General features: G+C 35.0%; 1 protein-coding gene across 1 annotated transcript; it reads right to left on the reverse strand.

Annotated features, from left to right (window-relative positions):
- Positions 1–1644: 1644 nt before the first annotated feature.
- Positions 1645–3920, reverse strand: LOC110907496 (RNA exonuclease 4). Its single transcript, XM_022152472.2, has 7 exons — positions 3656–3920; positions 3221–3372; positions 2947–3077; positions 2641–2852; positions 2339–2545; positions 2148–2228; positions 1645–2054 (listed from the first exon to the last, which is right to left on the reverse strand). Exons 1-7 carry the CDS (start codon positions 3676–3678, stop codon positions 1808–1810), a joined length of 1053 nt encoding a protein of 350 aa, XP_022008164.2. The 5' UTR covers positions 3679–3920; the 3' UTR covers positions 1645–1807.
- Positions 3921–12719: the final 8799 nt, after the last annotated feature.

Below are 12719 nucleotides of genomic sequence, written 5' to 3' on the forward strand. Positions count from 1 at the left end.
ACTATTTATGTATTTACTAAAAATTAAATGAACATAAACAAACGTAAATAAGCGAACGTTCACGAACATAAATGAACGAATGTTCATGAACATAAATGAACGAACACAAGGTGTGTTCATGTTCGTTCATTTAATTAAACGAACAAACTTTTATGTTCGTGTTCGTTCATTTATTAAATAAACGAACATAAACGAACTTCCCGCCGAACAAGTTCATGAACGTTCTGTTCGTTTACAGGCCTAATTTTAAGGGTGCTTAGCTCTGTTTATAGGCTCACAACTCCCGTTATATATGGGGAATTATGCAATGGTTCAGTTCAAATGATGTGTCACATTGATGTTCTCAAGGGTCATCAATGGCTCAAATGGAATGGCAGTTACCAACGAACCTTTGTGATGGTCTTGTTCGCATCCATTTGAAACGTCATGACTATCCACGAACCTGATCGGTGCATTTTATATTAATCTTATACCCTACTAATTACTCGATAAATGCACCAATATGTTTACAATATATATTACTTTGATTTCTATTTGTTAGATTATGGAGAAAACGAGCTAAAGCGTTGTTACTAAACTATACTTGAAGAGACTTGAAGAGTTGAAGATTGAATTTTCAAATATCTTTACATATATTATTATTATTATTATTATTAACTTAAAGTTGATAGTTAATAATATTGTTTGCTAAAATTTAGATGAAACAATTAAAATTTTATGAAGAGAAAGAACAAATGTTAAAGATCGATGGTTAACATATGGTGAATACTTGCGACAAAAAAAAAAGGTGGTATTCTTTGCTTTGGGCTTACAAGGATAAATTAATTTGGTTGGATGAATGGGCCCAATAGAAACTTGAAACTTAATTGGATTTTTACGTTGTAAGAACTAACTGGGCAGGGCCCAATAGAAAATGGTGTTCACACTGAAATCTACATACAGCCCACCAAAACTTATAGGGTTATTCACAAATTCACATCAGCCAACTATGGAATTAATTCTTTCTTTTGTTTTTATGATTTGCTAGTTATTTTCCCAGTGGTCACAATCAGGACTATGGCTTAGTTATTTGTTGAATTTACACATGAATATTTACACGGTTATATGCATGTGATATTTTTTCGTTTTGGTGTGATTGATTTTCTTATAGTACGCCGCCCGATCATGCCCAATACACCCTAGTTAGTTTAGTTAAGGATCGGTTGGTGTGTAAGTACTTGAATCGTGTAGAAAGATCAATATAGGCTACGTCTACGTAACCAATTAAACATTGTTGTAGTATAGTATGGTTCCAGTTACAAAATGTATTATTATTATTGTTATTATTATTATTATTATTATTATTATTATTATTATTATTATTATTATTATTATTATTATTATTATATTGGCTTTGTTTTTGTTAACTAATTGATTTTTGGTCTGTGGATTCTACATTTTGGATTTCCAGGTATGGTTAAATATTGTATTGTAAAATTTCATTAAGTTTCATAGATTAGATTTTCTTGTTATAAGCATGAAATTAATATAGGATTAGCTATTGCTTTATAACACACATTCATTCATGTTTAATCAAAATCCAAGATATACTACTATTCTCATCATAAAACATATATATAATCAAATGCTTCAACAATTCATATATATAGGCACATGCCTGGATCATATACATTATGCAAATAGATCTTTAAATCTATAGATAGAATTAATTGACCATGGACAAATTCCCATGTTTTATTCCTCTAATAATCTCATAGATATATAATTAGCTAAAACAATCTGGATTTCAATGGTAGGTTCCGTTAGTTTAAACATAGTCTTTGCCGTCTAGGCACCAACAATAGAAATCGGACCTTGAGATTGCCAACAGTTCCTCAGGAGTCATCCTCTCAAGCTCACTTTGTCTCCATGAAGCAAAGTTATTCTTATTTTGTGGGTCCGAAGCAAGCGGATAGTTCTCATTTCTATGAGCCTGTGATCTCATCCTCCTGTAAAGCCTCATCGTTGCAACGCAATCTTCATAAGGATCTTGTATCCCAACTTGAATATCATACCTGTGTAATCAAAAGTCCATCCATTATTTCAAATTATGGCTCTTTTTAGTCACTAATTCTATATAAACATGATCAAGGTCTACCAAAGATTACCCGAGGTATGCTTTTGTAAGATACTTAAGTGAGTTGCTGAGCTTGCTAGTCTTCATTAAGGGTGGATAGTTTGCTGTATCTCTATATGTTACAAAAACCAAATCTTTATAAACATCAAGAATATATCATGATAAATGGTCATACATATTTATATCATGTGATAGTCTACAAGAAGATGCTAGCTTGCTTGCCTTAATTTAATTGCAGGGTACTCCAACTCCATGCATTTAAGATCATGATCCAAACCATGACCTACAAGAATCCTTGCTTTCCCACCTCTTGGGCGGATCTTCCACATGGGTTCTCCATTGCACAAGAAATCTTGAATCTTTCTTTGAACTTGTCTAAGTGGCATTGCATCCCTGAGGTATTCGGGCCGAATGCCAGTTGTCTCATACCTATGTAAATTCAAAATTTATTGTGTAATACTTACATAATAGAGTAACACACACTCACAGATACATATATAGTACAAGAAGGCAGAATAAAATACCTGTAGTGTGTAACAGGAAGGTATGGTTTGACATAGGACCGGAATAATATATTCTCATATTCATCAATGATGCAAATTTTTGCACAAAGATCCAAAGAACCATCACTACCACCACCAACCATCTTGCAAGCAAGTGCAACAGCTCTTGATTTCCCGTTATCGATTCTTAGGTCATCTTGGATGCCTAAGTTAGCAAATCGGTATAGTACAGCCTGAAATAATTGATAAGCGTGGAGCGGATTTAATTTCCTGATTAGCACACAGAGAAAATAAATGCATTTTCAATCAAGGTCGATGATTTATTACATTATATCCATATGATAGTTGGCATGTATCTCGGTGAACCCTGAGAGCATTGCGACTGCCAAAGATGTTTAAGCATAAGTCACAACCACGCTCGCGAAACACCCTTTCACATTCTGCCTTTGGTAAGGGTCCTGTGAAAAAAAAGTAAGTGGTATGTGTAAGCCATGTTCTTGATGCTAAGAAAATCATGTTATAACACATGATATGATCATTTGTGAGTGAAAATTCATGGTGTGCAATCACTCTTAACAAATCTATATCATGTAGCCAGTACCTATAAGATGTTCTCGAAGAGATTCAAATGATCGAGAGCGTTTTCCACAAATTCCACAAATGGGCTCATGAACCGAGTGGTATGAGGTCCTCATGTGTTCCACTAGGTGCTCCTTTCTGTTGAATTGCCTATAGCAGGATGCACACTTATTCCTGGTCAAAAGAAAGTGTCATGAGATTATATACATGTTTATGGTTGTATGTTATACGTATTAGTTAACATTTATGGAAGAAGTTGGTATATGTAAATGAATAATATATCCTATATCATGTTGGACAACATGTAGCTGATTAAGATATGCATGCATGCTACTAAAATCTTGCAGGTATATGCATAGCTTATTTTACTCATAATTAACTGATAACGTTCTCTAAACACGCCAATCAAAACATAAAGGAGATAAACGTTTCATGTTAGTCGATATATGTTTGTTACCTTAGAGTCTCTGAAGGATCCATTATGCTATCAACTTTGATGTCAATAATCTTGAGGTATTTTTCTTGTAGTTTTAGAAGAAGAAGAAATGTTGAGTAGGAAATGAGAGTATGTCCAAGGTATTTATAACCGAGAAAGAATATTTTTTTTTTATGAAACCAGTTGAAACTGTATAGCTACATTCTCATCTTTTATCCCAGTCTGAGACAAGCACTAAAGAAAACATAGTCAAGGGTTACAAGGTGGTCTGAAAGTGACTGATTCCTTAAGATTAGACCTGTTTGAGTTGAATGCTCCACTGCATATACTTCATTCCCAGAACATGCTTGAGAACTCCATGGGCCCCTTCCAGATCTTTCTGAATAATTCTACTCCTATCCTATCATCATTCCTGTTTTTGTGATTGTTGTGGTTTACTTTATTCCATCCTGCAACTTGCTACTTCCTCTTCGGGCGAGATACCATGCACACAACATAAAAGATTAAATTACTTACATTAATCTATAATTATTTTTTATTACAATCACATATATAGCTACACTACTACATGTGTGTTAATATAACCGGCAGGTAAAAATATGTAATATAATGTAAAAACCAATCCGAAAGGTAATATATATAGGATATGATCAATAAAATTAACCTACTAAACGTACAAATAATTAGAGTAATTATTATTACTCTAAAGTTTTTCAAGAAAAACGCCCATGGGACGGTAGAGGGGCATTATGGGACGTTTTTTGGGGGAAAACGCCAAAAAAAACCCCACTACGGGTGGCCGTGGTCTAACGCACAAAGATGTTATACAAGCCTTTTTTTCAGTTAGAAAAATATAACCCTTTATTCTTATCCAGAAAACCAGATTATATCAAGAGGTACGTATTTCGTTTTTGTAGTAGTACATGACACACACAAATTATATATCAGTTAGTTTGTGTATTCTAGTTGGGTAAATATTGTAAGGAGTAAATTGCCATTTTAGTCCCTGAGTTTTGTCCAAATTTGTCATTTTAGTCCAAATAGTTTTTTTTTTTTTGCCTCTGATTCCCTGACTTTTCCCTTTTTTTGCCATTTTGATCACATACACTAACTCCATCCAAAAACTCCATCTTTAACCAGGGGTATTTTGGGGATTTTCATTTTAAATATTTTCAATTGCCATTTTGATCCAATTCCAAAAAATCAAAAAAATTCCAAAAAATCAAAAAAATTCCAAAAAATTCTAAAAAATAATATAAATTCTAAAAAATCATAAAAATTCTAAAAAATACAAAAAATCCGATTCGGCGCGAACCGTTTCAAACCCGAACCGTTTCAAGCTGAACCGTTTCGACCCGTACCGTTTCGAGCTGAGCCGTTTCGACCCGAACCGTTTCGAGCTGAGTCGTTTCGACGCGAACCGTTTCGACCCGTACCGTTTCGACCGGAACCGTTTCGAACCGAACCGTTTCTAGTTGAACCATTACGACCCGTACCGTTTCGAGCTGAACCGTTTCGACGCGAACCGTTTCGAGCCGAGCCGTTTCGACGCGAACCGTTTCGAGCTGAACCGTTTCGACGCGAACCATTTCGACCCGAACCGTTTCGAGCTGAGCCGTTTCGACGCGAACCGTTTCGACCCGTGCCGTTTCGACCCGAACCGTTTCGAGCTGAACCGTTTCGACGCGAACCGTTTCGACCCGTACCATTTCGAGCCGAACCGTTTCGAGCTGAACCGTTTCGAACCGAACCGTTTCTAGCTGAACCGTTTCGACCCGAACCGTTTCGAGCTGAACCGTTTCGACGCGAACCGTTTCGGCCCGTACCGTTTCGAGCTGAACCGTTTCGACCCGAACCGTTTCGAGCTGAGCCGTTTCGACGCGAACTGTTTCTAGCTGAACCGTTTCGACCCGTACCGTTTCGAGGCACGGTTCGCGTCGAAACGATTCAGCTCGAAACGGTTCGGGTCGAAACGGTTCAGCTCGAAACGGTACGGGTCGAAACGGTTCAGCTAGAAACGGTTCGGTTCGAAACGGTACGGGGCGAAACGGTTCAGCTTGAAACGGTTCGGTTCGAAACGGTTTGGCTCGAAACGGTTCGGCTCGAAACGGTTCAGTTCGAAACGGTACGGTTCGAAACCGTACGGTTCGAAACGGTTCAGCTCGAAACGGTACGGGTCGAAACGGTTCAGCTAGAAACGGTTCGGTTAGAAACGGTTCAGCTCGAAACGGTTCGGCTCAAAACGGTACGGGTCGAAACGGTTCGCGTCGAAACGTTTCGCGTCGAAACGGTTCGGGTCGAAACGGTTCGCGTCGAAACGGCTCGGGTCGAAACGGTTCGCGTCGAAACGGTTCAGCTCGAAACGGTTCACGTCGAACGGCTCAGCTCGAAACGGTTCGCGTCGCAACGGTTCAGCTCGAAACGGTACGGGTCGAAACGGTTCAGCTAGAAACGGTTCGGTTCGAAACGGTTCGGGTCGAAACGGTACGGGTCGAAACGGTTCGCGTCGAAACGGCTCAGCTCGAAACGGTTCGGGTCGAAACGGTACGGGTCGAAACGGTTCAGCTTGAAACGGTTCGGGTTTGAAACGGTTCGTGCCGAAATGGATTTTTTGTATTTTTTAGAATTTTTATGATTTTTTATAATTTTTATTATTTTTTTTGGAATTTTTTGGAATTTTTTTGATTTGTTGGAATTTTTTTTATTTTTTGGAATTGGATCAAAATGGCAATTGAAAACATTTAAAATTAAAATCCCCAAAATACCCCTGGTTAAAGATGGAGTTTTTGGATGGAGTTAGTGTATGTGATCAAAATGGTAACAAAAGGGAAAAGTCAGGGACCTAGAGGCAAAAAAAAAAAAACTATTTGGACTAAAATGGCAAATTTGGACAAAACTCGGAGACTAAAATGGCAATTTACTCTATTGTAAGCATTAACTTGTGGCGGAGTCATTAACTCTTTTTCTATAGTGTCAGTTTTTTTTTCGGTGCTAGGAATTATAACAACCATGGTCAAAATTTTCAGATAATTTTCTCACAAAACCAATAAAATATGCGGTCAATATTTTTTTCATTAATTGGTGTCGCTCATAAAAAACGACTGGTGTCGTGCGAAATTTGACTATTATACGTTCTATATGAAATGCGAAAAAGAATGGTGTCGGTTGACACCAAACCAATAAAATATGGGGTCAATTTTTTTCATAAAATTAATGGTGTTGGTCGTAAAAAAAGATAGGTGTCGTGCGTAACTTGACTATTACATGTTCTATATGAAATACGAAAAAGAATGGTGTCGGTTGACACCAACACCGTGCATGTAACTCCGCCAATGAGTCTACTTGAATAAATTCTTGTCACTTTGTTGATGTGTTATAAATCCAAGTTGTAGATCTGGTTCGTGTTTGCATGGATAAATCAACTTGCTTTTTGATGAGGATAAAAATAGGATACTGACGATTATTTTAGTCTTATCAAGTTGTTCTGAGTAATCGGGATTTAACTGAACACCAAATGAGGAATCATAATAAACATTGATTTAAGTTAAGGGAAGTGTATTTACGAGTTTTTTTTTTTTTTTTTTCAAAAGGGTGTTGATGTAATATTTTTTAGTTTTTTACCAAAATAGGTGATTTAAAAAATATTTATCAAAAATGGGTGTATTTCTTATTTCAAACTAACCTATTATAATTCTTCTCTTTTATATATTTAATCAACCTATTATCCCTTTTGTATTTGTTTTTCTTCAATCAACTTATTATATACATTTTTAAATTAACTTATTCCTTTTTATCATATAACTAGGTCAAAACCCCGTGTATTACACGGGTTGCATAAATAATTTATATACTAAATAATAAGAAAATACATCTTTAAATAAAAACAAGAGTTAATTGCTCGGATGGTCCCTGTGGTTTCAAGTTTTTTTCACGTTTAGTCCCCACCTTTTGAAAATAGCATGTATGCTCCCTATGGTTTGTCATTTTGTTACTCGGATAGTCCCTGAGTAGATGTTAGTTAGTTTGGAAATAGCAGGTATGCTCCCTATGGTTTGTCATTTTGTTACTCGGATAGTCCCCAGAGTAAATGTTGGGGGACTATTCGAGTAACAAAATGACAAACCATAGGGAGCATACATGCTATTTTCAAAAGGTGGGGACTAAACGTGAAAAAACATGAAACCACAGGGACCATCCGAGCAATTAACTCTAAAAACAACATTACAATTATTAAGTATATACCACATGGGAACGTTTGATTCCTAATTTACCATAATTTAAATCACCAAACTCCAAAGTATATATATCTACTCATAATATTTGAGATATAATTTTATGATTATATAAAAAAACAAAAGTTTATTCTTATCTAAATTTTTGTTTAAAATTATTTATTGAAAAACAAATATTTATTCTTATCTAATTTTCTACTTAAAATTATTATTTACTTTTATCTAATTTTCTGTTAAAATTATTATTATTTAATATAAGAGATAAGAGATAAATAGGAAAATAAGGTGAGAAAGCAGATTTTTGTTTATTAGTATAGGAAGATTAAACCATGTTAAAGACATTTTTAAATTAACTTATTCTTATTTATCATATAATTAAACCATGTTAAAACGACTTCAGATTGTCGAACTCGATTTATTTTTATTGAAAGTACCTCTCAGCTATTATTTTAATTTAATTATTTTGAGGTAATATATCATTTACGAGTGTGTGATTATCAATTTAATATCCATATATATTGTATCCTAATGTTATTTTAATTTTATTAGTAGTCATTGTGTTAAACGTTTACTCGGTTTCATAGATATGTTGGCGGTTTCATAGATATGTTGGTTCGTGATATTTCACTCACGTAATAAATCAACTCGATGCTTATTTTATTTTGAAATTATTAACATTTTTTTTAATATTAACATACAACATTTTTTTTCTCATTTAGTTAATGAAATAACATGAGTGCATGTCTTGTTGGTTTATTCATGTTCGTAAACGTTCATTTACGCTTGTTCATTTGAATTCGTATAAGTTGGTTCATTTATCCCGTTTATATTCGTTTGTTTATGTATTCGAATCTTTGAGTTCCATTACAATGTCTAGTTTTATAAATTTAAAAATATAAAATAATTTATCTTACATAACTGTATAAAAGGGAATAAAAGGAAAAGCATTAAAAAATAAAAATAAACTAGTATTAAGTAGCCCCCGCGTTGCGGTGGGGCATACACTAATGCCACACTACTGCCAGCGACCATCGACACTGAAGTTGCGGTGTGTTAATGCGAAGAAATTAAATTGAAACGTAAAACATAAAATAAAATAACTAAGTTCATCTAGCACTCGCGCGTTACGATGAACCCGCATTTATTTTTTCCCATTTGACAGGTTCATCGTAATCTATATATAATATATATCATTACCACTATAAAAACCATAATGCATACATTACAACAACCATTGCATCAATTTGTTGCAAAATATATATTTATACAAGATTTTGGCTAAATTAATTAGATTATTATAAATAAGAATAATTTTCAAATAAAACAACACAACTTTGAATGGATCAAACTGATTGAATATGGTAAGATAATGAAACCATTATTTGATTAGGATACAACCAATTAAGCACAATTTACAACCATACATGCATACAAACAGATTGAATTTGTTAAGGTAATGAAACCATTATTTGAATAAGGTACTTAAGCACAATTTACAACCAAACATGCATACAAATGTTCCAAATTAATAATATATAAATTTACAACCATACACGCATACAAAAATATTGAATTTGTTAAGGTAATGAAACCATTATTTGAATAAGGTAAAACCACTTAAGCACAATTTACAACCAAACATGCATACAAATGTTCCAAATTAATAATATATAAATTTATAAATAATGTACAAATAACCAAAGAAAAGGTACAACTAAAAATAGCATAAACCACAACTAAAGCCACACTTACAACTTCACATTGCACTAACATATTGTAAAATAATAGTATATAAATAACAGAATTATAGTAAGTTAGTAAAAAGGTAAAAGAAAAGAAATACAATAAATTTGAATAGAAAAAAATAAAAACCAGATATAGTAAGTAAAAAGGTTTAAAAAAAAAGGGTACAGTAAATTGTTCGAAGAAAAAAAAAATAGAAACATCAAACATGATAATAGGTTGATTGAAAAAAAAATAAAAGAAAACAAATTACAATAGATTATTTAAAAACAAAGAAATAAGGAAAAATACCCATTTTGATAAATATTAAAAAATCTATTTTGGTAAATATTCTTTCCACCACCATCATTCTAGGAAAAAAAACTTAGAAAACACCCATTTTAGTAAGGCGCTATTTATTTTTTCTGAAAAGCTCTGCGCAAGCTCTTTTGTCTGCGTCGCGCAGACCACGCGCAGACATTGCCAAGCGCAGACTGTTTGTTTTTTCGAAGATGTTTCATTAAAAAACGTCTGCGCGAGCTCTTCTTGGTGCAGATTTAACCCAGCCACTTCTAAGATCTTCTAAGGTCTGCAGAGAGTTAAACACCACCATCGCCCATCAACAGCACCACCACAGTTCACCACCACCCACTACCTTCCATCACCACCACCACCACTGTCTACCGTCCATCACCACCACCACCACCACCACCACCGTCTACCGTCCATCACCACCACCACCGTCTACCACCATCACCGTCCAACACCACCACCACCCACCACCACCAGTTTATTTTAGAAGTGTGCATACGTTAAAAAACAAACAACTTTCTTCTTGCAGACTGTAGAGGTTTTTCCACCTCTTCTTCTACAGATGCGTGTAGATGTGGTCCGCAAATCAAATTATTAATATTTTTCAAATCATACATTTTGGTAAATATTTTTTCCACCACCGCCCTTTTGGAAAAAGACTAGTGTATTTACACGCTTGATCAAATTATTATGATTTCGAGCACCAAAGTTCTAAAAGGCAACACCCTTGGCTGGGGTCGGATATTATCTTACCTTTATATGGTTCGGATCTGCATGGACGGAAATATGCTACATGAATTATCCTCAAAAGTTAGTGACGAGTCAATGTGCATGAGTTGATATTGCTGCCGCACGGGCGAGTGTTGAGATTAAAGTTGGAATCTTATATGATACCCATCTTTGAATATGAGTGATGGGTGCACCCACATAAAGACATATTATAGATTAGACTGAATAGCTAGCTTTTGACCAAGTTGGGGTCCAGGAGATTCGAGCTTTGAAGATACCCGATGATATGAAAAAAAAGTAGTAGAAAACGCATATTTTGCATGGATGCTTCTTGGTCCACTTAATTCATGCCATCAGGTTCCATCTCCAACTGTTGAGTAACATGCTTGAATATCGAATGTCAAATAGAGACTCGAAATGTGGCTTAGAAACGAGAATAACATTTTTCAAGTCATTCATACGGTCAAAGAATGCGACAGTTCGATGAAAGGGTTTTCTCAACTCGTACATTCAAAAGACCAAACACGTATCATTCACTACCTTAGAATATGAAACAAGGCGTCTCGCGAGTTGGGCGACCGCCTGCCCAGGACCGTTGTTTTTTATGTGTATATATATTTTTATTATATTGACTTTAAAAAAAGGCGCCTGGCGAAGTGGGCGACCGCCCGCCATGACCCATTCTTTAGTTGTTTTTAATGTGTGTATATATTTTTTTAAATAAAAACCTACAATAACTAATTTTAAAAACAAAATGTTTTAGTTTAAGTCTAAAATCTTTGAATGAGATTTTATTTATTTTAGGTCCACTAAACATTTGAACTATCTTTTTTTTTTTGAACGGCAAATTTGGATTACTGACGGACCATTGGAGTATCATTGTGTCACCAGCGGAACCACCCGATCACATCCATCTCCACTAGGCATAATGCCTACACACCAATTCAGGAGGAAACCCAATAAATATGGGAAAACCCCCCTTGTGGGAATCAAACCAAGGACCTATTGGTCCCAAAGCCTTATCCCACCATCAAGATGTCACTAGGTTAGAAAGCCATGGGCATTTGAACTATCTTTTAATTAGATATGTTTACCATTTACTTATTAACCAATTAAAATTATAATTTTAAACCAAATCAAAAGGCGGCAATCGAAAGTCAAAATGCTAAACTTAAAAGAGAGAGAGAGAGAGACAAGAGTCTAAGATCAAGAAGAAACACCGGATCTATGGTATGGTCTTGTTCAACCTTTGCAAGTTAAACAAGGATTATGGTATGGTCCTCTACGCTTAAGATGAATTTGGAGTGATTATGGTATGGTCCTCTGCGCTTGCGCAAGGTTTTTGGAACCATACCCCTTCAGATCACAATCAAAATTACGCAAGGATTGAAGGTCGAAATGAGAAAGCATTTATGTGATGTTTTTTTATTGTGCAAGGCTGCAAATGAAACAGATGTTTAGCGAACAATTCGTGAACCGATGAGCGGTTAGTTCGTTTATGTGCAAGTTCGGCAACGAACAGTTCAAACCAGTGGTGTTAAATGAATATGAACAAGAAATTTCGTTCAACTAGTAAAATGAACGAACACAAACAAATGTCTCAGTCGTTCAATTGTGATCGTGAACGTTCGGTAATGTGTTTATGAACATTCGTTCATGTTCGTTTGTTTATGTTATTTATTAAAAAATTTTGTGCATTTATTTAGTTTATCTAAAATTTTCATATTCTTTAATTCTTATTTATATTATTACCTTAACAAATAAAAAACGAAACCTTATTCCCGCATTGTTATGCACCATTCCCTTTCCTTCTCGTTATTCATATCAATAAATATGATCATCCTCCGTCGATAAGGGCTTCATGGTCTAGCATCGCTCCCTCCCGACATCCACCTTTAGCATGCGTGTATTTTATTTGTGTTTGTTTGTGTTGTGAACATTTTTATTTCCTTAATGAACGTACACGGACATAAAATTTTGTTCGGTAAGTGTTCATGAACCGTCAGTGAACACTCTATTTTCTTAACGAACGAAACGAACACGAACAGTGTCTTTTGTTTGTGTTTGTTTGGTTCATTTGCAGCCCTATG

The sequence above is a fragment of the Helianthus annuus genome, chromosome 14, assembly GCF_002127325.2.
Source record: "Helianthus annuus cultivar XRQ/B chromosome 14, HanXRQr2.0-SUNRISE, whole genome shotgun sequence".
Classification (NCBI taxonomy): domain Eukaryota; kingdom Viridiplantae; phylum Streptophyta; class Magnoliopsida; order Asterales; family Asteraceae; genus Helianthus; species Helianthus annuus.